Here is a 25,989-nt window from a genome sequence, read left to right as displayed (position 1 = left end):
GTGGCGCCAGCTGGCAACATGCTTATCCGGCCGCCGGCGGTCGTCTTCGGCTCGGCGGTCTTCTGGTTTTGATTCTCCTCCGTGTGTTTCTGAACGTGTGTGGACGTCGTGAGAGAGGAAACAAGAAAAAGATGTCATCGTCCGCGGGCCAGTGGCAAGTCGTGAGCGGCAAGTCGAGCAAGAACAAGTCGTCGGCCGGAGGCGGTGGTGCCGGCTGATGGCAAGATGTCCAAGGCTCAGAAGAAGAAACTGGCTGAAAACATGCCGCGTATCGAGCCCCTAGGTAAGTCCACGTCACCCACGTGCGACTTCCACGCGACGGCCGCGCTGGCCTGCGCCCCCGTGACCCCCCGCTGAGCGTTGCGCACAAATTCAATCGCAGCTTTGGCATTCGCCTAGGTGAATAACACCACTGTTGTCTTCACGTGACACCGGTCGCTCCGTGAAATGCTGCAGCTTGCCTCGACACCCGCAGCTTTCCTAAACCAACTCAGATGGCGCGATGACAGATGCAGTCGTACGCTTCCGCGAAAGACAGATATGGGATGAACATGCCCCATATTCAGAGGCTCGGTAATTAAACACGTCGACTAGCTTCATATTTATCGATTGTATATTTTTCTTGCCGCACCTGAGAGTCTGATGGACGTAGCGGGACCGCATTGAAGTAATCTGTTTTCTGAACTGAACGACACAGCTTTGACAAGTAGTGTTTACAAGTGCTTGTAGACGCTGTGTACAGACTTGAACGTCACAGCTAGCTGTCAAATCAGATGTTATGATCACGCAGTGAAGCATTTTTACATACCACAATAAAGTTATAAAGGTGAAAACAATAAGCATAAACAGCACGGCAGCAGGTGCAGGAATGATCTCAAATGTAGGTCGAGGTTTCTGTACGAGATGAGTGGCATCAAAAGTCATCTACCCTTTCTCTTCCTATTCCTTTGTATTATTTATTCGCAGGCTTCGAGTATATTCCATCCTGCATTTTTGTTTGAATATAAGTGTATTTCAGAAGGCTACGAGCGCATGAAGAATCACGGCAAGCTTTCGAAAATGATAGTATTTGGTGTTGTAGTGCTTGAACTTTGCATAGGAAGCATATTCTTATCAATTCCCTGTCACTCTATATGTATCTTTTGTTTTGTTAGAAGTTGCCAGTGTGACCTACTTTAGCTGTAATCTACATTCTTAATTTTGTGATGCGTCATGTACTCATTTTCTTGGTGTTAGGATGGTGACCCTAGTGCTGGCAGCGAATTAAAACTTGGGATTGAACCTTTTGGTTATTGCGATAATTTGGTCGGTGACCATTAGGCTAAAATATGAGCTCTGTGGCGCTTTAAAAGGTGACACACTGATATGTCTTATTTGGAAGTTGTCACGATGACTGCAGTGGCCCCACATATGATGTCACACTGGTTACCAGGCAAGGTCCACATGCAATCATTTTGTCTTTTGAAAGATACAAGTTTATTTGTGCCCTTAACTAGTGCAGTGAAGCAGTCACTCTGTTAGTGCTCTAGCTGCAAGTACATACTGAAGCCATGTCATTGCACAAGTGTGCAAAAAAGATGCCAGCATCGCAAACCACAACATTTTTGGTGCAAAGATCGGTGATTTTGCAATTGCCAGAAAAGACAGACCGTGCAACCTACACACATGCATTCCCTTTAACAATGGACCAGGCTTTGCATATTTCTGTATGAAGGGGAAAAAAACGATGTAACTGTGACTTGACATTGCTCCGAGCTTGCACACTTGTTGTATTCTCTTCAACTTTCCGTCAAATTCTCTACACTTTAAACCCCTTTATTAGAGCATAGGGGGCTTATCTTGTCCAGGAAGAGTAAAAGCTATGCATCTTTTTTGTTGTTTTGACTGTGCAATCAGACAAAGCTGCAAAAGTACCTTGCTCACTGCACTTGAAGCAGTACTGTCTTACGGAAGAAGGAAAAAATAATGAAAGAGCATAACCCAACACAATTTAAGAAAAAAAAGAAATCCACTGAACATGTGATCACCATGTCAGGGTGTGTGTGCAGTGCAGGCAAAGCTACAGCACTGCAGCCAAACAAACATTCTCAGCCAATTGCTGTGTAGGTCCGATACTGAAGTCATGCGTCGGACCGATTCTGAAGTCATCTGTAGATCACATACTGAAGTCTTGTAGGTTGGATACTGAAATCATGTGTAGGTCTGACACTCGTCATGTGTGCTCCAGTTACTGAAGTCATGTGTACCTCCGATACTGGTCATGTGCAGTTTCCATACTGAAGTCATGTGTACACCACATGCTGCAGCTAGCAGAGCAAGGGAATGAGTTCATGGAGGATTCGCTTGCCAGGGCTGGCTTTCTGATGTAACACCCACTCCTAGTTTATTTGTAACCCCATGACTATCCCCGTCTTTTCCTTTCTTTTCCTTTGGCTTCTGTTGACTGTCAGTGACGTTGTTTGACTAAAATGTGAGGACGACTGTAGACTGTGCGGACGATCGTAGGCTGTGCACAGATTATGTGTAATTAAACCCCTTCTCCACGTTTTGCACACGCAGCCCCGCTGAAGGAGAGCACCACCCTGTATGAAGCCCTTCAAGAGAAGGAGGAGCAGAAGAAACCAGCTGCCCCTCCTCCCAAGCCGGCTAAGAAGCCACCAAAGAAGAAGACGAAGGAAGCCGGTGCACAGCGGCCCACAAGCCTCAGTGCCCTGCTCAAACAGGTGCTCAAAGATTCTGAAGGCTTTGTAATGCATTCTAATTGTGCAAGAAGAACATGAAACAAAAATATCGACGGTCATGGCACATATGTGCTTCTTGGTGCCTTGTGTTTATGCTCATGTTTACACTACTCATATATGTTTCAACAACACTCTGGCAAGCCTACCTTCCAGTTCTTGTTGACCAATTTTCCTGAGGCTTGTTCAACAATGCCATACCTAGGTGAGGGCTTACTTATTAATGGGCCACGAGCCACATACAATCTATTTTGCATAGTCTAGCATGAGAGCTTGACCTAGGAAGTAACAGTGCTGAAAAGGGGACTAAATGATAATGACACAGGATAGTGTTACTGACTGCCAACTGAAAGGTTTATTCACGAAAGGCGACTTTATAAAACCTGTAAGGAAGCAAGGGGGGCCTTATAAACCTAGAATGGAAAAACCCAGGGTAGTCAATGTATTGTCCTGTGTTCTTATAGTTCAGTCCCAGTTTTCAGTGCTGCTTGTTTCTAAGACGTGTACCAACTACCTAGTTCACTAGATAATGTAATTTGATCAGCTGTTTGCTGATTAGGAGCACAAATGTGCAAATGTATGTGATCCTGCATCCCTTCGTGTTACCGGCGTCTTCGGCTGCTTTGAGCGTATTACGTAGCTTTAACTACAGTGCTAGCTTACTGTGAAATACAGCATGTTATTGAAATCTTGCCACATTTGTCACCTTGCAGTGTAATTATCTAAGAGAAGGGCAGCGTAGCAGCTTGATATTATGAAGGGCTGCATTGTGAAAAATGTATTGCATATACTGTCTTGCACATTGCAGTCACATGTGACTAATTACCGTAGTACGCGTCATGCTTGCTTTATGGTTTAAGAATGAAGTACGGAGCTAGAAGTGTTAGTATAATATTACTACAAAATTAGTTTTAAGTGGAATGTGTCAGAGGCGCACAATGAGTACAGTTGTCATGTCCTTGATGCCATAATGTTCCAGCTGCCTTATGAGAATTTTGTAAATTTCTAGTTTAAAAACGCCAACCTTCACGAAAAACATGAAGTTCTGGTAGTAGTTTTGGGAGTCTCATTAACAGGCAATAATTACAAAGTTTCGTTTTTGATCAACTAAAGCTAAAGCAACCTGCAGGTATGAACATATTAACATGCACACGTTTGTTTTTCCTGGTTCCCATTTTCACCACCTAACGAATGTTATCGCTGGTTTGAATCAGACTGCATGTGTGATGCATATGGCAGTGTACATTCGAGAACTTGTGAGAGCAGTAGGGATTATGCTGGGATATGTGATGAGGCATGTGCAGAGAGCCAGTGTTTTTCACCCGTACACCAGATTTTCGATGATCAGGCTCGCTGCTATCATTTTTAGTTTACCTGGGCATAAGTTTGCTCAATAAAGAGCTGATTGTTTAACGCTATGTGTGCTGTATTTTCCATCGTCACACTGTGACAGTGTTTAGGATGACCGTGCTTATTCAGCAAGCTTGCTGCATGCTACAGCCTGTCCACTGCCGTCTTCTCAGGTGTCAGCTTCTGAGGTCTCTCAGCTGGTGACAGAGGACCGGTTGCGCTTCCCAACAAATCCTCTTTTGTGGGCCAAGGACGTGGTCTTTTACCTGAACAGCCAGCTGGAAGGGGCACCCGCCTCTGAGTCGCAGCCCCCTTTTGAAGGACGGCCAGCAGGTATGTTTGTGTCTCCTACTTGTGTTGTTGTTTGCATTTTCATCAAAACAACTGCGCAGCTTGAATCATGCACAGCTCTCCAGTTTAGCACAGAAGACCTGATAGCCTGAACACAGACACGGACGTGAATTCATCTGGACATGCATAAATAGAAGCAATAGTTCACAGAATCCACTTTTGAGAACTAAGCATTTTCATAGCATTGCTGATACTATATCATATCATCAGGGGCGTAGCCAGAAATTTTTTTCGGGGGGGGGTTCAACCATACTTTATGTATGTTCGTGCGTGCGTTTGTATGTGTGCGTGTATATATATATACACATGCAAAATTGAAAAATTTCGGGGGGGGGGGGGGGGGGGTTTGAACCCCCCCAACCCCCCCCTTGGCTACGCCCCTGCATATCATTGAAATCCGTGTTATTAATCCATGACTCGTAATCATCTAATGGCTTCAGTAAAAGCGCTTATTGCCTCACGAATCGACTGCCGCAAAAATTTTTAGAATCCGTCAAGTGCAAGTGGAGTTACAGGGATTTGCTGCATGCTTTAAGTGCTTTCTCCCTCTTTTCGTACCAGCGAGCACGCTGAAAGCTACGCAGGGAGGGGGATGACAAGAGGGCAAGAAGATGCGTCCCTTCGTCAGCGCGCGTCATGACCTTGAGCACTTTCTTTTCACTTTTTCTTCCAACGAGCGGCTTACTTTCAGTGTGATCACGAGCGCGCGTGCGGTCACGTGCCGGCATCCCGCGGCGGCCACGTTAACTATGCAGCTCGCCATGCTGAAGTCAGCCAACAGCTGTGGACTTGTGTATATGGCGCAGTAATTTGGGTATATAGCATCATTTGTAGAGAGAAGAAGGAGCGATTTATAGCTGACTTTAAGAATTAATTGTAAATTCCAGGCTGTGTGCTGCGCTATAATGTTTGGCTCGCGTGTTCTCTGGAGCCTGCAAAAGTGTTGCAGGGCCCCTTTAAAGGGGTACTGACGCCAGTTTTTAAAGCTGACTTTTCTACGCCATACAAAATCGCCTGTATAGGGAGATGGCTCTGAGCAAGTGTGAAGCTCAGGAAATGCTGATAGGATATTTTATTTTGAAATTGAAGTCGATTTTCACATGGCGAACCTACTGACATTGACACTAGCTTGACGTCAGGCTGCAGTGTGAATTCTGGTGACTTGACGCATCAATATGGCAAGTTGTGATGACATCAGGTACGCCAAAACATGCAAAGCGGCTGCTTGTGCATCACCAGTGGAGCCATGGAGTAGGGCAGCTGTTTAAACGTCACAATATCTCGCGCAAGCACGTGACGGGTAGCTCATACCGTATCGTGACATCAGGGTTCGGTAGGAACTGAAAATAGCCTTTAAAAAGATGGTGTAATTAATTTTTCAGGGCATACTCACGCTTACCAGCACATTTCCTAGGCTCTTGTGGACTTGGCCTTTCACTTGATGCCAGGAAACGGCTGAACATTTTCGTGTCAGTACCACTTTAACCGATGCCTTGTTTCTTCTCCTTTATGCCTTTCTCTGTGGTCCTGGGCCATGTGTCAGTGCGTTTGTGTCACAACCCTCTGTTTGCTACTGTGCACTTGAATGCATTCTGCATTTGCCTTTCTTTCAGTACCTCATTGTCTTTCTCTCACATAGAGTAGCTAAGTGGATGCTCATCTGGTAAACACTTCTGGCTTTCTTTCTCTTCCTTGTTTACAGTGAAACACATTATTTACGTTCTAGGGCACTTGACAAATTGTTTGTCACTTTGCATTTGGCTCGCTCTCTGTGGCTTTTTTACATGCCAGCCTCTGTGTGTTTCTGATGAAACTAATCGATTGATTTGATTTATTTGTTTGTTTATCCCAACACATGTGATGGGAGGCGAAGGGAAAGGCCATTCAAGGATGGCTTCAGGGAGTCCTTCGCCCCCGTATTGGCAAATACAGCAGCATAGGCATGGGCACCTCTATTAGATTGTCGTACACTTGTACAAACCGTCATTACAAACACAGCATTGTCATATGCTTTGACGAAACCACCAAATTAACGAAACACATCATTAGTCATTTCCCTACACAAAGCGTTGTGCATTAACATACATCACGTCTGCATGATACAACAGCACAGCACTTCATTTCAGCTTCCGCATTGTAATAGTGGCATATTGAAAATTAAGTGCGAATCAAAGACAGTTCAAGAGGTCAATTTTAATGCCACTCTTTTGCACGTAGGGTTTCCCCTGAACGAGCTGGCGGGAGACGTGAGGCGCCAACTGGAGGAAGTGATACTCGGAACCACCGACGATGCTCGCTCCCTCCTCTGGGACCATTGCCTAAACGGAGCCCTGCAGGCATTGGCGGCCCCCTCCTGGTGGTCAGAATACCGGCAGCAGCAGTGTACTCGGCTTCCTGATCTGCCTGCAGCTGCTTGCGTCGAGACACCCACACATTGTGACCAGTGCCTTACCAAAGGTGATGGTTCTTGCAACGACTCATTACTGCTGTGCCTCTGCTATGCTACGTGACAAGGGCAGTAGAACCCCGCTTTTATACTGTTAAACCTGCCTATAACGAACCTCCATACAACCGAATTCCTCGATATTACGAAGTTTTTCTATTCCCGCCATTACTAGTAGAAGCTCATGTATTTGCGATTTCTATGTAACAAAGTGGCAGCGGGAGACACCCTTGGTATGACAAAATTTTTGCCGCCGACAACCTAGAGATTTTGCCCCAAATTTTCGTGCTGAAACTGCATATAAAGAACACCTCTTTGTAACGAATATTTTCGGGAATTTATCAATTTCGTTATATCCAGGCTTAACATGTACTGTTCCTGATTTATACGTTTTCCTGCCTGTAACGTTTCTGGAGTCCGGTCCCATCAAAGAATCTACAGATGCGTGTCTATTAGAATCCCCATTTGACACGTTCCCGCAACGTTCCTGTCCAATACATTGTGAACTGTCACTGCCCTGAATATGCTAACGAGGTACGTCAATAAGTTTGGCAATGTGGACTGCCTACAAGTCATCCAAGTACTCAAAAAGGGTCTGGTTCTGGCAGAGGCAGAAAAGAAATGCCTGACTTTCATCAAGGGCTTCTTTAAGCCTTAAGCTGATAATCAGTTCTTCTGAGGTAGAGCTGTGTGCAATGTGTCTAGTTTATTATTTAGCAGAACTTTTTCCTAATTTTAACTGCATGTTCGTGTTACACGTTCCCTGGCTACTGCATTTTTTTTTTCATGGTACCAGTAAAAAACCTGTTAGAGAGCTTTCATTGTATATAGTATAACCAATTCGGTACTGTCATAATGGCGGGATGAAAATGAAGGTGCAGTCTGCTGCATGGAGCCCTTGTGCCCATAGATTGGTCGATCTATGTTGACAGTTAGACTGTGATTTTTGTGGGGGCACTTGTAGCAAGGCATACTCTGAAGAGGCGGGCTGAAGGAAAAGCAACGTTTTTTCACCATGCAGTTTCAAACACTTGTTTCACTTCCGCACGTTGGCTAACCACAATTTCTGGCTGGAAGACAAGGCCATTTGAGTTGGAGTCTGCTGGCAAATTAACTGATTTTGCTCCATTTCCATAAATGTTTCACTAATTACAAAAGAAAAGCTACATTTTCTGATGTAAGTGTGAACTATGGCTTAGAAATGATGATGTTGCCACTAATAAAATCGGCCTGTCATGTTCAAACCTTCATCCCAAAACCATGAACTCAAACATTCATGCCTACCAGTATTTCTGTAATGTCCCTGACCGGTGGTGTTGCGGTAGCAGTCGAGCACACTAGGTCTTTTCAGCAGTTTCCCCTGCATGCAGCAAGCTGCACCTTTTTTTTATCCATCAGCTGTGGTACTGTGAACGATCGATCGATCGATCGATTGATTGATTGATTGATTGATTGATTGATTGACTGATTGATTGATTGATTGTTATGGTCCATGGGGTTACTAGTGCTGCTTCCCCGTTCATGGGAACTAGTCCTGCTTCTCACAACAGAGAGCTGTTGAAAAGGATGCAAAATGGAAACAAAATACCATGAGAGAGTATGACGTGATGAAATTAAAACCAACCAATGCCATCCCAGCATGTGATTGTTCCTTTGGAAATGCTTGCTTCGAATATGTTTCCTCGTGGCAAGTGAGCGAGAAAACCAATCTTAATAGAAATGAAAAACGTTGTGCTCCTGACAACCTTGTCACCAAAAAAGACAAGGACAGTGAAACAAAGCATGAACGATGAAGCACGCATCGTACATTGTCGCTTTCACACTACTCGTCTTTCTTTGCCGGTAAAAATGTCATGCACTAAACATCAACTAGACTAAGTTTGAGTTCTTCTGAAGCATTACATGCCTGTTAAGAGTGTAGTTCGAAGGAAAACATTACTATGAATGATAAACAAGTTTTCTGTGACTTGTTTTGTTGCCGATCAACAATGCTGTGTCTTTATACCGTCCTTGCAGCTGAAGACCTTACGATCTCAGCACCAGGGACGTCCCATGGCGTGCCTTGCTCTCCTATGGGCTGCTTCGCAGGCAGGACTTTCCAGCCTTGCTGCAGGACTGGCTGGTCAGTTTTCATGTAGCTTTTATTTCCCGTTACCTGTGCTCTGTTGTATTTTTGTCACCTCAGCTTTGGTTAGTGGGAAGTTGCTCTGCAGTCTTTAGAAGAAAAATCACGGACCTAGCAAAAAGTTTAACAAGTTCGTGAGATGACGTCCTGAATGGCATAAATGACGGTGTGAATTTAGCGCTAGACTTTGAGCCTTGAAAGCTTAAAGTTGCGTGGAAAGTAGCACACCTTGTCACGTAGTACGAGGCCTTGTCCCAGCGTTCTTGTTTAGCAACCACAAGAAGTCTCGCTCGTTTCCTTACCAGGCTTTATAACATGCAAAATTACTGCATTCAGCGCAAGAAAAGACATGGCACAAAAAGGAAGTTACACACTGAACAGGCACTTATTTATTCCACAACACAACGTTGTCATGAAATATTCATACACGCAACTTGCACATACGCAGATGTGTTAAATAAAAAACAAGATAAGAAAACGAAAACAGATTTACTAACTGATATATGCGTCGAGGTATCTAAATTAATTCAAGTACAGTATACATATGTGTGAACTGTCTGTATACAGTCAGATCTCATCATAATGAAGTCACATCTGACACAAAAATGGCCTCATTGTATCTGAAAATTTGTTTTAAACGAAAATTCCTGACAGTACATTAAAAAGGGACACTAAAGAGAAATATGATTTTTCTCATATTAGTAAATTGCCCTTTCACAATTCCAAAATCACCATGCTTATCGCGGGAAAACATTTTGGAAGCGAGGAAATGTGCGAAAAAAAAAAAAACAAGTGGCGATGCCACCTTGAAATTCCTACACCAAACGTCATGATGTCATAGATTTGGACAGCATCTACTAGGTTGTACGTAGTTCCTAATGAGTAAAAATAAGTACATTGTCTTCTGAGGGGGTGATAGACTTAATACACCAAGTTTCAGGAAATTTCGTTGAGCCAGTGTCGCCAAAATATGAACAATACAGTTTGAAATTCGTGACATCACGTAGAGCGGTTTTGGCAGCAAATTTAAAAATGAAACTGACCTTCATTCTCTCTTCTATTAATAAACCTATGATGGTAAAATCAGAGTACAATTTGTCATCTAAAGTGATTCATTGTTTTAATTTAGTGCACGTTTAATGACAGGAATATCGTTTACTTCATTATAGCTGATAATTACTTAGATCCATATTCTTTATATTGAGATTTGCCTGTATTGCGTGACGACATGGAATAAAGAGTTGAAAGTGGTGCTTGTCCCTTGTGTAGCTTCCTTTTTGCATCGTATCTTATCTTGCACTGAACAATTCTGTCGTTTTGCACCAACTAGGCCTTCAAAAGGTCCTTTTATTTCTAACACGCAGTGTGGCTGGAACTGCTGATGCCGGTGGTAGGGACGCGGGCGTACGCACCGTACGCCATTGACTTCTTGTCGGCGCTCCTCTCTCGCCACCCGGCTTCGAAGAACGGTGATGCAAATGCCGGTCGTGCCTGTAATCTCGGCGTCCGCTCTCTCTTCCCACTGCTGGACGCTGTGTATGGCGTGGGGGGCCGTCTGCCACTGTCGCCCGAGCGGGAGCGTGCCCTGCGTGACAAGTTGTATCCGCGAATGCGTGATCTGTGTTACGCGGCCGCACCCAACCGCAGTGCCTACTTCCCCTCGTACCTTCGTCGGCTCGGTACTGGCTCGTCTCAGCTCAATGCTGAGGTGAGTGCGCCTTTCACCACCTATGCTGCTTCTTTTGCCGAGTACAGTTACGCCGTTTTTTACAGCAAAGCTGCCTTAGTATACCTTGTGCCATCGTCGTCGTCCTCGTCGTCGTCATCGTAGTAGTAGCAGCAGCAGCAGTAGTAGTAGTAGTAGTAGTAGTAGTAGTAGTAGTAGTAGTAGTACTAGTAGTAATAGTAGTAGTAGTAGTAGTAGTAGTAGTAGTAGTAGCAGTAGTAGTAGTCGTCGTGCAGGTCACGTGACCAGAGGGGGGAGAGTAATAAAAAAAAAAAATGAAATGATGATGATGATTCACGGGATCTCACTACCGTAAAATGCCGAGCAAGCGCCCCCCTACGGTGAAGGATAACACGACCAGATTTGGAGGGGGGGTGCTTGCTCAGTCCCAGACCGGAATTCAAGATGGCAGCGGGAGAGCGGCTAAAAATAAAACATGCCCATCCATGTTCCTAATGAAACCCTTTATTTATTTACTGTTTTTATTCCCCCTCATCACTTTCAAACCATTGAAGCAGCGACCAGGTGACCAATATACGGCCAGCCACGTGACAACGGAATTTCATAAGCAACATTAGATACGCATTCAGTGTACTCATTCCTGTGGTTCTTTTTACACAAGCGATGCTCGTCTTGAAAAAAAAAGTGGCCACAGGGGAGGAGGCGGGGGAGGGGGGGGGGGAGGCGCTTGCTCGGTTGCTGGTGCCTATTTCAGATCTCCCGAAAAAGGGAGGGGGGTGGTTGCTCTGGTGGGGGCGCTTGCTCGGCATTTTAGGGTAGACACTGCATGCGTACAGCTTCGCTGTCCGACGATTTTCATGGTGTAGAATTGGCCGCAATTTTTTAGGCATTGTTTTTCTGGATGCTTTAACCCACATTCTGTTTTGGCAGGGGTCTCAATCTCGCCTCAGCTAGTGGGCCGCGGTCATGAAATTTAGTCCCGCGAGGGCCGGGACAATGAAGAAGGTTAGAGCGGCAGGGGGGTGGAAAGGGGGTAAGTGGAATTTGAACAAAATGTCACCTAACGTTGCCATCTGAAAGCAGGCATTTCCCATTTGTCACATAGGGGTCACTTGTGGAGATTTCATACAAGGTTTCGATAAACATATCGATACCGATTTCCAGAATGACTGCAATCTGGACGCCGATTCTGAAATACAGTTCCACGGTGATGTTTTACATCATGGTGACCGCATGGGGCGCCTCAAGAAAAGAATGATTGAGACCAATCACGTCTATGTAGCTCATGAACAAACTTATTGAGAAAATAATATAGGACGAAGACCGTCATGTACGCAGCAGGCCACTAGCGAGGTGTCCGCAGGCCGCGTGTTTGCGACCCCTGTGTTACGGGGTATGGTGAATATTAACGCGGCAGCGTTATGGGCTCATTTCGCAGAAATTCTGGTGTCGGTGCCACCGACATGTCAACGTTGGTGGTTGTGAGCGAAACACCGGTGTTGTCCGGGAGAAAAATTTCAAGGTAGATGCAAATAAATAACATGATAAAAAATGTTTGGTCTGACTGAGAATTGAACCTGGGCCTTCAGCGTTGCAAGGAGGTGTTCTACCACGGAGCCACGCCAGTGCTTGAAACATTTTTGTAAAAAAATGCTGTAAGAATGTCATGTAGTGGGAGGAGTCTCTTTAACGCATGTAATATTGCATTGCAGAATTGTAGAATCACACTAGGCATCTAAACATGTGAAATGTGGAACGAATGGGTGGTTTAAAGCTGCCCACCCATTACAAAGTGTGCAGTTACACAGCTGCACGTGGCACCTTATGGACGCGTAGTGGGTGCTTCGCCACTTTGCAAAAGGAAGAATTATGGCACGTGGGCACTTGGCAACTTTACTTGCAGTAGCCATTCCAGGATAGTTTGAAACGGCCAATGTTACGCGCACAGCCGTTTCTTTCCTTGCAGCGCAGTTGAAGGCGATGCGCACGGGGCCCGATTATGCTATTGTGTTCTATTGTTGAAGGCAAGGCTCAAGTGTCCTCCAAGTTTTTTCTGACTGAATTCAATCAGTGCATTTACTCGTTATGGCTAGCACTGGCTAATATGGGCTGAAGGATGGCTAATGTCTTTTAGTGCCAGCCAACATTGGTCAGTGTTGTCTAATTAGTAATTGCTAGTGAATGCTGGCTGGTTTTACTTATGTTGTCTCGGATTGGCTATCCACTGTTGTAATGGCAGCATTGTCTTCATTCAATCTCAATGCGATAATTGAGTCATCTACCAAAATTTTTATTCTGACAACTTAAATCAATTTCATCACAATAACTACAGTTACTGATGCTTTCCTTTTGGTGAAATGCCCCACAGGGTCCGCAATTCTCTGTCAGCATTATTCATTATTTAAAACTGGCACGTTTCCTTGCCTGACCCTCCAGAAAAAAGAACAAAAAGAATGTGGTTGTATTTGCAACTTGCTATCGGGGAGTGTAGTTACTGCGAGCACATGAAGGTCCTTTCTGATTTATATGCCGAGGCAGTTTGCGTGAACAGTGATGTGAAACAAAAAAAGTGCATCCTTGTTTACAAAATGAATGAAAAGGAATTATTGGCAAGCACACTATTTTTTAAAATGACCAAGAACCAATTTAAAGTATCAGACTAGTATGTACAGCAAATGGAACTATTGCATAGTGCATCACCTAGGCTCTTCCACTAGACATACTGGTATTTTGTGACTTTTAAATGCAATTTAAAAATAGAATCGTACTCAAATCACGAAAAGGATGCTTGAATTTGTCACTATAATTCACGGTCTTTTCATTTCCACCAGGATCTAATCACACATATCTGCCAGTTGTGGGTCCCTTTTAGCTGCAGGGAGAAAAACGCAGGTTCCTGTTAGGTTAGTTGTTCCTCTGTATCAAATTTTTACTCAGCTGCGCTGCTGAACTGTTCCTCAGTGTTGCCCTGTCCTTTTCATAGACAAACCTTATTTCCTGTTATTTTCTGGTCCATCCTAAACCTTGGGCATTTTTGTTACCTTAAAGGAGTACTGACACGAATTTTAAATATTTTCACATTGTTGCTCTAAATAAAACCACTGGAGTCAAGAACCCTAAAAAGAGTATTGTGGTGCCTTGGAATGCATCAAATATATTTTTAATATTGCTACCTTTTTTAAAAAAACACTTTCGGTGTCAATATTGAGCGGGCGGCTTCTCAGTGACGTGTCATCGCAGTGTGACGTCACAGGGAGACAGCAACTCGCGATGTACTAGCGGCAGCTCTGTCTTCTGCTCGTGGTGCACGCAAACAACGATGAGTGAATTGTCCTCCAGTGACCCCGACAGTGATTTCTACGATTTAGACTGCTCTTCAGGACGCTGAGTTCACAAACTCAGTGGAATTGTGTTGACTCGTCGGGACAATGTCCCTTGTGGTGGGGCTAGCTTGCAGATGCTCAAGGACGAAAACATTAAAATCATAAAATATTTAATACGTGTTTGTCTCACTCCGGTGTGTGGAGTACCTACCAAAGAAATGAAAAATGTCCCTATTGCGACATCTCAAAATCGTGTCTGTACTCAGAACTGACTTGGTCTTCCTTCTTAATCTTGGATGCATTGTCTGCGGCATGAACATTTTCGCAGATGTCATAGTTGCAGACCTTACCTTTCACTTCGAAGTGGGTTGGCTTTCAGAGAAAAAGACAGTGTTTCATTCTTTTATAATACGCAGCAGTCAATGATTACCTCTGATGATTAACTAGGTCCAAGCAAACGGCGTGAAAACTCATGTCACAATGAGCTGAAGTGCATCTCTGAATGTCGTCAGATTCCACCATGTTGTAAATTTTCGTAATGTCGACATGTTTAGCCAGTTGGAGAGGCAGCCCATAGTGGCCCTCTACACCTGTCAGAGTGGACAAGATGGTGAATGGCACATGACAGAGCTGGACAATGCCCTGAATAATGCCGCTTGTGGAGATTTCAGGGCAAAGTTGCCACCTGTCATTTGTTTTCGTGTAATTTCTTTTGAAGCCTCCTCCCGTAGCAAGAGTGACTTTGTTGACCTTCTTTAAGGGTAATTTAGTAATATGCAGCACAGCTTATATTTTTCTTTTTTAGTGTCCCTGGCAGGGCCTACGTGAAGTCTATTTCAATCAGAGAATGTGATGCACGCAACTTTGCAAATCCTGAACGATAGCATGTACACCGCTGTACGTTTGTAATAATATAGGATATAATGTAGCTCAGTACTGTTTCGATTGACGTAACAATGTTCTCTTGTTGTGATAGTGTTGTGCCGCCTTGTTTCTGCTCTGTAAGAGCTTATGTAAATAGAACGTCATAAAAGATTCTTTGCAGCACTATCTGGACCAAGATAGCCTCCTCTCAGTCGGTAAACAGGGCTAACGCACTTTTGCTTTGTTTGGCCTCCAACGCATTATCTGACAAGTCTTGGACCTTGAGCAGTGGCGCAGCCTCGAAAGCGATTGATGCTGATAGTTGGCACCATGTGGATGTACCGTCGTAGGCTTTTTTCTTCACTGTAGTATCTGTATTTCTTGTTTTTTTTTCCTATCAGTCTAACTTTATCCTTCAACACTTTTCTATCTGCTGTATCTTGTTTTCCAATCCAAGCTCGAAGAGGCTTTAATATTTCAGAATACAAAAATAGTGTGGCTATGGGAGGGTGCATATAATGTGCGCAAAGCTTTTGCCCGATAAATGCTTGTCAAGTTTATACACTTATCTTGGTCAAACTGCCATCATAAAGGAGGCTTGATACTTGAATATCAGGCTATAATCACAAGACGTTGATGCTTGAATTCATTGCGTTTTCAGGGAGTTATTGCCACGTACCGATATAGGGGCCGTTTTCCAACAAAAGAGTTCAATACAAGCAGGTAGGCTCAACTGTAAAAGGTGCCTTGTAGGTAGAAGTGAAAAATTATACCGGTAGATACCCACATGAAAAATATTAACTTGGTGGTCCTGAAAGTTTGCTAACTTCCAACCTGGTCGTGAAGGCGTTCAACATAGTGCAGTTATACTATGTTTCACCAACAATGTGCATAGCACAATTCTTGTTAGCTGATTGGTAATAAAATCCAGTTGTAATGAGGGAGGCTTAGTAATCGTCAGTAGCAAAGAGTGCTTGCCACTGGTGCTTCCATACAGCCAATGTTGCACAGCGGGCAATCAGAAGTGGACAACGGATGGGTCCTTTTTGTAGCTCTGTGTACTGGCAAGCTGACATGATTTATAGCATTCAGTGCAAGGAGTTTGCAAGATAATAGTAGTATCATTATCTTTTTTTAACTTGCCTGACCCGTAAAGTCGAGAGATATTGCAGATGAGATTGGATTTATAACAAAGAATTTTTCCTATTTTTTGTATCCTTAGCTAATGCTACAGACAAGATTCAGAAGTGTCGCATACAAATAAAAGTGAGAACAATCGAGCAATAATAATTGCACAGTAATCAAATACAATACAAACTAATTTAATGCAACATCATGAATATGAAATACAGTAGGCTCTCAGTAACTGGAAATCTCTAAACGGAACTGCTGTTTAGACGAAACAACTGCCTCTAATATGATTGGTTTTGTACTTGGGTTCCTCACCCCTGTTCATCTCTCAGTAAATAAAAAACCTGTTAAACAGAACACATTTTCCTGGTCCCTTCAGGTTCCGTTTAATGAGAGTCTACTGTAATGCAATATTAACTGCAAGTAAAATGAGCTAACACGAATATGGGAGCTTACAGAAGTTTAGAGGTCGGTCACACAAAAACATTTTGTGGCTTTGTATAGAAGCTATCTGGGCGAGAAGGACAGTCCCACTCTTTAGCTAGTCTGTGGATGTACAGCTGCAAGAGTTGGATTCCATTGGTGCTTCCATTGGTCCAGGCTCATATTCATCTGCCTTTGAGGTGGGAATGCCGCTGCCTTCTATAGTTGTACCCGACTATAGTCCGTATACTAGTTTTGCTACACTGAACACTTTCACAATGCTACGCCAATGTGCCCAAATGACAACCTTGGTTGCCTGGCCTGTCTCATAGCTGCTGACCAGCCTGGAAGAGTGTCTCTGCAACGACCCCGAGTGCTTGTCAGTATGGCGGCAGCTGTTTGAGCGCCAGGCATCCCAGTCCGTGCTGCTGCTGCAGCATCTTGAGGCTAAGGACGGCTGGCGTCGCTTGCCTCGCCCGACGCAACGCCGTCTACAGGCCACCCTGATCTCCTGGCGCTCCACCACATCGACGTCGGAGGCCGCCCTCAGAGAAGCCCTCTCCCAGTGCCAGGTAATGAACCGCAGAACTGCTGAGAGCACTGAAGGCTTGTTTGCACCGGCGAGTTGCCGAGGTCCCACGACCTAGTCGGTTGCAAACGGTCATTTTTTTTTAAAAACGACAGTTTTGGCTCAGTTGCTCACTATAGAAAAACTGGATAAGACTGCAAGCACGGTATAAGCATACGGAGACAAACGAAGCGCTATCAACCACACCTGTTACCCTGTTGATGCTGTTAGCCACTTCGTCTAGTGTGCAGCAACCAGCCCGAGTTAACACCTTATTGCTCACTATATACTTGACTTTTCAGTTGTGTGATTACGGCCGCAAGGCTTGTTAACCAGTAAGATGCGCAGGAACTGCACAGGTTTGCTTATTTTAATTTTTGACAGGCAACGACAATGCGGGTTGACGTGACCGGCATCAATTATGAGTGATACGGTGCATTGACTCACTTGGCCACTCTTAATCTTATTGGTTTTCGGAGCCGTTGAGGTGGGTCAGTGGTTATGGTGTTCGGCTGCTGGCCCGAAACATTCGAGTTCAATCCTGGTCACATTTTGTTGGAGGCGATGTGCTAGAGACCTGTGCGATATCAGTGCGTGTTAAAGAACCCCAGGTGGTCAAAATTATCCAGAGCTCTCCACTATGGTGTTGTAAGGAAACTAGCGATGTTGTGAAAAACTAGCGATAGGTCTCATAGCCTGAGTCTCTTTGGGACATTAGACCCTATAAACCAACTACTTGTTCGCATGATCATCGGTTGCCTCACTCTTTGGTCACCATTCACATAACCTCACCTCAAGGCACTGTGTGCTGTTACGTTAGCATGAAATTCAAACTCAATAAGCAAAATGAAAAGATGCAGATCTCTTGTTATGTTTAGCAGATGTGTGTGGCACCGATGCGATTAGTTTGCAGACACTATCTTGTGGCCATAGTGCACATAACATCTGGCTGCACGATAGTTGCAGAAAGTGTACTAAAGGAATGAGGGGAATTGATGGATTGCTTAGCAAGTAGTCTTTTCATTCACTTCTGTTTTCCTCGTATTCATTATTTCAATCAAAATAACAATAAATTCACAAGTACCTTCCTTGGCTGCAATGTCTGTTGGCTTAACAGTTGCCTAAATAAATCTTAACTGTGCCAGGATTTTACTTAAGGCACGGGGTTAAATGCATTTCATGTGTGCGTGTATGTTCAGGCTGTTTCACACTTAGGGGAAAACTCGAAGCACGTCACAACGCGCTTCGAGTTTTCCCCTAAGCGTGAAACAGCATGTACAGGGCCATACGCATATAAGGTGGACACCTATTCAATACCTCATAGAAGCTTATGTTTAATACATACATAACTCAGAAAATCATTATTGTGTTTGTCAAGACCATGATTAGATGTCATATAAGGGACATTTCCCTCGTGAAGTAGAATAGACGTTCTAGTTTTACTGGCTCAAATATTAATGAGGTTTTCACCTTAGATGTGTTTGACCCTGCACATACTATGATCATGGGCGTGCACACGGGAGGGGAGCGCAAAGTCTGCCCCATACATTGACTTAATAGGGAGGGGGGGGGGGGGGCTGCGATTAACCTTCGCCCCCGCTGAAGGGGAGCCCTATGACTATGATAGAATGAAAAAAAAAAGAAAGCGGTTGAGGAGTGAGCCAATTCCATCCACCTCACTGCCTACGCTGGTGACTTGCTGCCCCAAACGTGCAAATGTAAACTGGTTGGTTTCATAGCGCTTTTCATCGCGGTCCGTCTCTTTCGGGCACGCTCTCTCGCTGCTCGCTGACCGCGTAGACAGAAAGCGTAGGCCGAGCGACGCCGTCGCCGTCCTGATATTTGCGCTTCTTCCTCCTACACGCTGATCGCGACGAATAAGCGAGTACTGACTAGTTCACTGACCCCAGCGGCCCGCCGCACGCTATCCGGGTCCCGCTAGACAGTTTCTGATCTCTCTCTGTACGCCTGTCCCTTCCCCTTCCTGCGTTTGCGCTGCGATACGCCTCCGCGGTGGCAGTTGGCGGCTCCACGCGTGTCCTCCGAATTGTATGCGTTAGCAGCTGCATCTGCAGCGCAAAGGCGCAAGGCCGAACCGCCTGGAGATGTTCCGTGCTCCTACATTTACGACCATGGCAGAAAAAGAAACTGAGAACACCTACTCTGCTGTCTAGAGGCTGTCTGCGCGAGTCACGCTTCAAGAACCGGCTCGCGGACTCTGCCGATTGTTGCGGCATCTGCCGTTGTTTGAGTGAACTAGAGTGGTTTAATGCGAATCTCGGGGCCGTGTTTTGGCTTGGGTTGTTTCATAGAGTTTCATACATACATTGTAAGTACAGTGTTCTAGTTCTAGTACACTGTAATTGTAAGAAACTCTATGAGTTGTTTCATAGAGTGTCATGTACAGTATCATCGAGTTAATATAGTATGAAATTGGTTTGAACGACATTGTTTTATTTTTTATTGATAGGTGCCGTCGATGTCATCTAGTGAAGTGCGTGAAATGGACGGATGTGATGTAGATGTAGAGCTAAAATTCGCGACTATTCTCGCGTTTGATAGAATACGGTTTGGGAACACGTGGCGGCGAAGATGGTGTAAACAAACCACTATGTCGAGGAGGCCGTGCAACGAACAAGCGCGCGCAGATGGCAGCACCGTCGCGTCATCCGTGCCGTGCGCCGGCTGCTGCAGCGAGGCGTACATCCGTGCGTGGTCGATAGCGGCCACCGTGGGGGTGGTTGCGCGCTGTGGGTGTTCGAAGTCGGCGCTCCGCGAAGCGTTTCTCCGTGATTGTTCGCCGGAATCGAGTGACGGAGAATCGCCGCTGCTACGAATCTGGGCAGCCCTGATGACTGCCGGAAGCTGCGGCCGTCGCATGCCCACGGGATTATAAGGAAAAGGTCAGTATTCGCGACGCATTCTCAGCGATACGGCCTTTCGCAGTCGTCGCCGCCAAAGCGTGCGGTGCCCGTGTCACCCTATTCAGTCGAACGTAACGTACGTAACGCTATCGCTGCGCGTTCGCCGATTCTCCGTGAAGACGCGTGGTGATGCTTCTCCGCAATGCACCGGGTCTTCCGCAGGATAGCGGCGCGACTCCTGCGACGTACTGAAAATGCCTCGCTTTCGTTTCCCTCCTGCCTCGCCTCGGTGCTGTCCGTGCAATTGTTTTGTCGCAGCTAGCCAAGCGCAGCGGAATCATAGCTATGCCCTTAGTTCCGATGTTGTTTCGTTATAGCTTTTTTTTTCTTCTTTCGTCTTTACTTTGGGTAGATTCATTGTTTGCCATTTTCCCCGTGCGAACAAAAAGGCCATTCGCTGTGTGTGCCTGTACCAGGAAAATGGATTGTATGTGTGCTGCAAGGCATGGTCACTTTGTCCTGTGTTTTTTTTTTTTTTTACTCTTTTACCTCCGAATGCAATGTTGTGCTAACTGATGATACTTGCTAAATTTCCATTAAAAAATTTTTTTTCACTTATGTGTCATCGTCAGGTGATCACAAAGATGCCCTCTATATTTTTGCTTCCGCGTAATGTGGCTAGCAGTTGCCATTTGTCAAGCAGGATAGAGGTTTCTTTTCGCATGCTTTCCAACAGGGCCAAGCTGCGTGTGTGTGTAAGGGTGTAGGATGTTGCCCTTTTCGTAAAAACTGGGAGCCAAAAGTGGCCACCAGCAAAGTGTTTGTGAGTTTAGACCCACCCGAAAGGCATATAATGTTCCATTCCTTGCATACGTTGTAGCAGCTGTACAGGAAAGAACTACACCACTAGATTCAAGGATGCATTGTTGTGGCGACAACTGTGACAAAAAATCGAGGGAAAAAGCGTTTCTCTTTGATTAAAACACCAAGGTCGTGCTGGAGAGCTCCTAACAGTTTCTGAGAAGTAGCCCTGGAATGTAGATGTTGAGAGGTCAGTTAACGCTTCCATCAGTAGACCAGGTCATTGATTTCATTATCTTAGAGGTCGCCTAAAAAGGCATTGTTACATAAGAAACTGGGGTGTATAGAGAATGAACAAGGTGTCGCAGACAGACGTAATGCGCACAGGCGGTCATTTACAGGAGATAACAATGACAATGGCCAGCGATCGCAGTAATCTGCAAGGGAAGACCGTTTCATTGAGTGGTTGTTCAATAAAACAAGTTGTGGGGAAGATGGCATTGTGCAAGCACATGGATGTGCAGCATGGTAGAGATGGCCAGTATATGGCCAGGTATGGACATAAGAGCTGAAATATAATGCAAGCAGTTAAGAGAATAACAATAGGACTTGTGGAAAAGACTTCCAGTGCAACAGTGTAGAGAAAGAGGAAGTAAATCAGATTGTCATGTAAATGTGTGAAATTAATTAATGTGACAGCATAGCTTTAAACATACTTGATCATTTTATTTCTTCTCTCATTAATACCTGGACATTTAGGGTACACATTATTTGTTCTGCAAGGCTTGCCAGGAGCATAGATGAAACCTGGTTGGTGCTGCCATTAAGCATTTTAGGCCAGGCTTAAGGGCTGTTCCAGGGTTGTGCCAGTGTTGGCCTAGTGTTGCTGCAGTATTATTTCAGAAATGGGCTGTCTGGTACGCAGGCACTTGAACGCAAGATGGGTGGCCAGAGCTTTCCCTGGGTTCGGCTACTACTAACAACCTTCGTGTTGAGTGTTGGTGGCCTTATCTTCTGGGACATTCGGATACAGCATGGCGGGCGCTTTGAGCGTGAGTGTTTTTAACACTTTTTATTGGCTATTATAAGGGAATTCACTAATGTGATGATGACAGCATGTAAACGTCAGTTTTGTGTCATTCTTTAAGGTGTAGAAATGCAAGATATTAACTGCGAGAGGTTGTAGAAATAAATGTGTCCGGAGGTTTCGTTAACTGAACAGAGAGTAGTACAGAAGATTGTTAGTAATGGATAAGAATAAAGAAATGTTTTTATCATACTACCTCACAAAATTAAGGTACTAGTTAAACTAATCACTGTAGTCAGAGTTAACATAGGATTTGTAATCTTTAGTTGTTCTCATTTCTTGATGGGTGCTTCAGAAATAGTTAGCGTGAACCAACCTGATTACTGCATGACATGTTTACCGCCGATGAAAGATGAGGACAGAGAAAGAACAACAGGATAGAATGGACGTTGGTTTTTCTAGCTTGAGTGAGCTGATTGGCAGCTGAAGAATCATGAAAAATGAACACCACACTTTGCGAATACAGCAGCGTCATGTAAATGAGTGAACAAAAAAGAAGTGAATGCCTGCTCTGTGCTGCAGGTTCTCAAACACATGTGCTGCTGAAGGACACTGGCCTTCTGTCAGCATGGCAGAAGGGCTCCAAAGAAGCGGCCATCTACTTACACCAGGGCTCTATGTGAGTGTGTATGCAGTGTCTAGCAGAGAAATCCTAGTGTTAAGCCAGACTGCAGAAATCTGAAGATATTGGTTGTGAAGTTGAAACTGAAAACATCTAGGGAAAAGTGTGTGTGTGTGTGTAAGAGAGAGAGACAAAATAACCATGAACTGTGCAAAGGCATGCCTTAGCATAACCTTCTTTGATTTGTGAAAAGCACTGAACCAGTGCCTTGGCATTTACTTGCACACTACCACCGCCAATTAGTGATTGTTAATGTTTGCTAGTGTTCGCTAACTGATGGCTAACATAATTTATTCTTACTGTATGTTGCTTACCTCATGGAATACAGCAGACATGTTAAACTGAACCTGAAGGCATAGGCGTGCGCACATGGGGGGCAGGGGGGCCGGCCGCCCTCCCTGATCACTTGAGGGGGGGGGGGCAAAATCTGCTCTATACATTGACTTAGTAGGGGGGGGGCGCTGCGATGAACCTTCGCCCCCCCCCCCTGATGGGGAACCCTGCGCACGCCTATGCCTGAAGGGACCAAAAAAATATGCTCCCTTTAACAGAAGCTTTGTTTACTGAGACATGAATAGGGGTGCAGAATTCAAGTACGAAAGCAATCATATTAGAGGCGGTTGTTCCATTTAAGCAGCAATTCCGTTTAAGAGATCTCCGTCACTGAGAGTCTACTTTTATAAATAGTGCTTACGAACTATCTGACAAATCCTTTGTAGGGAACTCCCATTTCAGTTTTACATGGTTCGTACCTTTTCATACGATGAAGGAGAAATTGACCGTGTCTCTTTTTTGCAGGTGGGCTGCCGAGAAGTTGCCAGTGTGGTATGCGGAAGCTAGCCGTCGGCTCGGACCTCCTCTGGAGGCTGCGTGGGAGCAGCTTGCAGAGCTGACCGCGACGGCGTGGACGGCCAGTGAGCCGCTCCGCTCGCAACTGCTCGTCCACACACACAGTCTGCTTCTCTGGGTGAGTGCTGCCGGTCTGTAATTTGCATTTCCACGGCACGCCACAGCACACAAGCTCATTGCAGTGCATTGCAAAATGTAATGAAATGCTATTTATAAATTTCCATTCAATTCTTGGAAGAAAGGATGCCTTTACATTGCACTAGACTACAATGCACGTGGTTCCCAAAAGTTTAGTTTTCACCCAGCTTTGTCCTGCTCATGCACTCGTGTTTCAGTAGTTCCATTATTGTGTTGTAGTGCTTTGCGGGCTTTTCTCGCTTGCAAAACTTCCTTTATGTGCAGGTAAGAGAAGATAGCACGCCCATGTGATGTTGACACATGCGTAATGTGTTTTACACAAGAAACCATAGTTCCGTCTGTCGGGCAGTAAAGGGTGGTGGTGATGTAATATACAGTGTCAGAATTTTTTGCTTGGTGTTGGGTAGCATAGATTGCACTAGATCTAGACATGAAGCCCCCCAGAAAGTGATTTCCTCTACTAAGCATTTTCTTGGCATAACACAAGTACTTTGAGGTTTCTGTAGTGGCCTTTTAATGTTGCTTTGAGATGTCGGTGACCTGTGTTTGCCACAGTCAATTGTGCACACAATTGCTAAGTGCTTTGTGCCCAGTCTAAGTGACTAAACAATGATGTGTCATGCATTTCCACCCCGACAGGGCAACGAGTGGGTCCCACTGTGCATGACAAGTGTGCTAGGAGCGGCACACGAGACGTGGAGAGTGGTGGGCAGTGCCGGGGGCTGGGTGCTAGAACACGTGGTCAACGGCGCCCGCATCACGGCCATGTGGCTTACCGACAACTTGCTCACGTGAGTTGAGTGTGACACGCATGTTGCACGCTGGCAGTGTCTGTTTGTGTAGGAAGCACCATGATTATTCAACCGCTACACATATGCAGAGGTCAGAAATTATCATTAAAGGACAAATTTAATGGTTCCCTCTTGTGTTGCTCACCACTTTGCTTTTTTAAGTCTGTGAGTTTTCGTAGTTTATCGCTGCTCTGTGGTATATCCCTTCATCGGACCAAACTTTGCAGGGGGTCATGGTCGCCGGAAAAATTGCAAAGTCAGGCAGTGGAGTTAGCAACAGCCGTGCAGAAGCAGGCTCAGGTGGCACTCCACTGGCTTTGGGATCGGCTTGGCTCAGCCCAGTGACCTCAGCACCCCTGCTGCTCCCCATGACGTTCCTGGAACTTGGTGTCCCTAGCATGGTCCACGCTGTTGGAACATGCTCTCAGTGCATTTTACCCGACACGCTGACAGTGGAAGCTGCTGCCATTGCACTGCACTGGTGGCACTCTGAGAGGGACCTCGCAGTGTGCCGTGTGTGATGCACTGTGTTTCACGGGATGATCTGACACGCGGCGGCTTTGTACGGTGCAGCGAATGAGAGATGGCTGTGGTTGGAGGGGGTGTTGGGGACCAAGCAAAAGCCACGTTGACACTGATTTGTTGAGTTCGAGGAGGGATGTGTTTGTCAACTGTGTTGCCAAGCCTCACACGGCAGGAGCGTGTCACGCTAGCACCATCCAGTGCAGTCTAGCTGACCTGGCTTCTTTTGGTCATGCGCTCGCCAGTGAAGCAGAGTTCAGTTTTAGCTGCGCACACATTTTCTTTGACATTCTCTTTTTTAGTGGTGCCCTGCAGTGTTCCAATAAATAATGTTTCTGTTGGCATGTCCTGTCTCTGTTGACTATCTTCAGCTTACGAAGGGTGCAATGCCTCCTCTACAGTAGTAACTTTTCTTCCTTCTTGGTAGGCAGTGATATCACTTTGCACACAGTGCTGCTGTTGAAGAAAACGTTGCAGTGTGGACTAAGTGACGTCACAGTGACAATAAATGGGATGGGTGCTATCATTTAGTTTGCACTGCAAATTTTCCTTCAGTTAAGTTTCCTTCAGTTATGAATCACGGGATACACAAACATGTAACCTCAGGAGAGCATGATATGAGATGACAAAGTGAGAGGAAAACTCACTTTGACAAAAGCCCCTGTGACGACATTCTCATTGCTTAGTTGGCACTCTGACTTGAATTAGCGGTTCAGCCTCTGACGTTTCTTTTGAACTCTTGCTTTGCACACTTTTGGTTGTCTTCGAATGCATGTTTCTTGCGCCTAGTTAACCGACTTGCTTTTTGCATTTTTATTGTAATGTATGTGTAGTTATATTTGCATCGGCAAGTGTTTATTGCATAAGCTGTGACGAAGCTGGCAGCCAGCTGTTCATGCAGCAGGGTGTGTTCAGATAAGAACATCGGTGCATGTCCGCTTAAATTTCGCTTAAAAAATATATTTCGCTGTATGAGTCCCCAGGGCCACAAAAGCAATCTTAGTTTCGTCAAAAAAATTTTTGCCTTAGTCAAAAAAGTTCGGGAGTCTCCACTGAGCCAGAACCACTTTTTGCGAACTGCGCGAAAATGGGATTTTGATGAGATCCTATGAAACGATTGTAGCTGTTAGTCTCAAAATTTTTCTTGACGTACTATGAGTAACGTGCATTTACAAAATGTTGTTACCATGCAGTTTTGTTGCCCATATTTTAAGAAAAGAAAATCGCAAATACGGCACATTGTTCAATTATGCACTAATTTCAGATTTTTTTGCTCAGTGTCTATAATAGTCAGAATTTCCAAATTTCCCAG

At 45.0% G+C, this 25,989-nt stretch overlaps 1 protein-coding gene across 1 annotated transcript; it reads left to right on the top strand.

Moving 5' to 3' along the window:
- The first annotated feature begins 21 nt into the window (after positions 1-21).
- LOC119372316 (transmembrane protein 214-like) lies at positions 22-25,022 on the top strand. Its single transcript, XM_037642789.2, is given in 14 exon segments — positions 22-221; positions 223-283; positions 2,560-2,723; positions 4,262-4,421; positions 6,657-6,763; positions 6,765-6,896; positions 8,899-9,004; positions 10,372-10,715; positions 16,768-17,007; positions 21,594-21,720; positions 22,278-22,374; positions 23,176-23,344; positions 24,004-24,155; positions 24,383-25,022. Coding segments are annotated over 14 exon segments (2,067 nt in total). The 5' UTR covers positions 22-131; the 3' UTR covers positions 24,501-25,022.
- Positions 25,023-25,989: the final 967 nt, after the last annotated feature.

Source organism: Rhipicephalus sanguineus, chromosome 10 (assembly GCF_013339695.2).
Source record: "Rhipicephalus sanguineus isolate Rsan-2018 chromosome 10, BIME_Rsan_1.4, whole genome shotgun sequence".
In the NCBI taxonomy this organism is placed as follows: Eukaryota; Metazoa; Arthropoda; class Arachnida; order Ixodida; family Ixodidae; genus Rhipicephalus; species Rhipicephalus sanguineus.
Note: the sequence above shows the minus strand (reverse complement) of the source record. Positions and strands in the feature narration are given on the sequence as shown.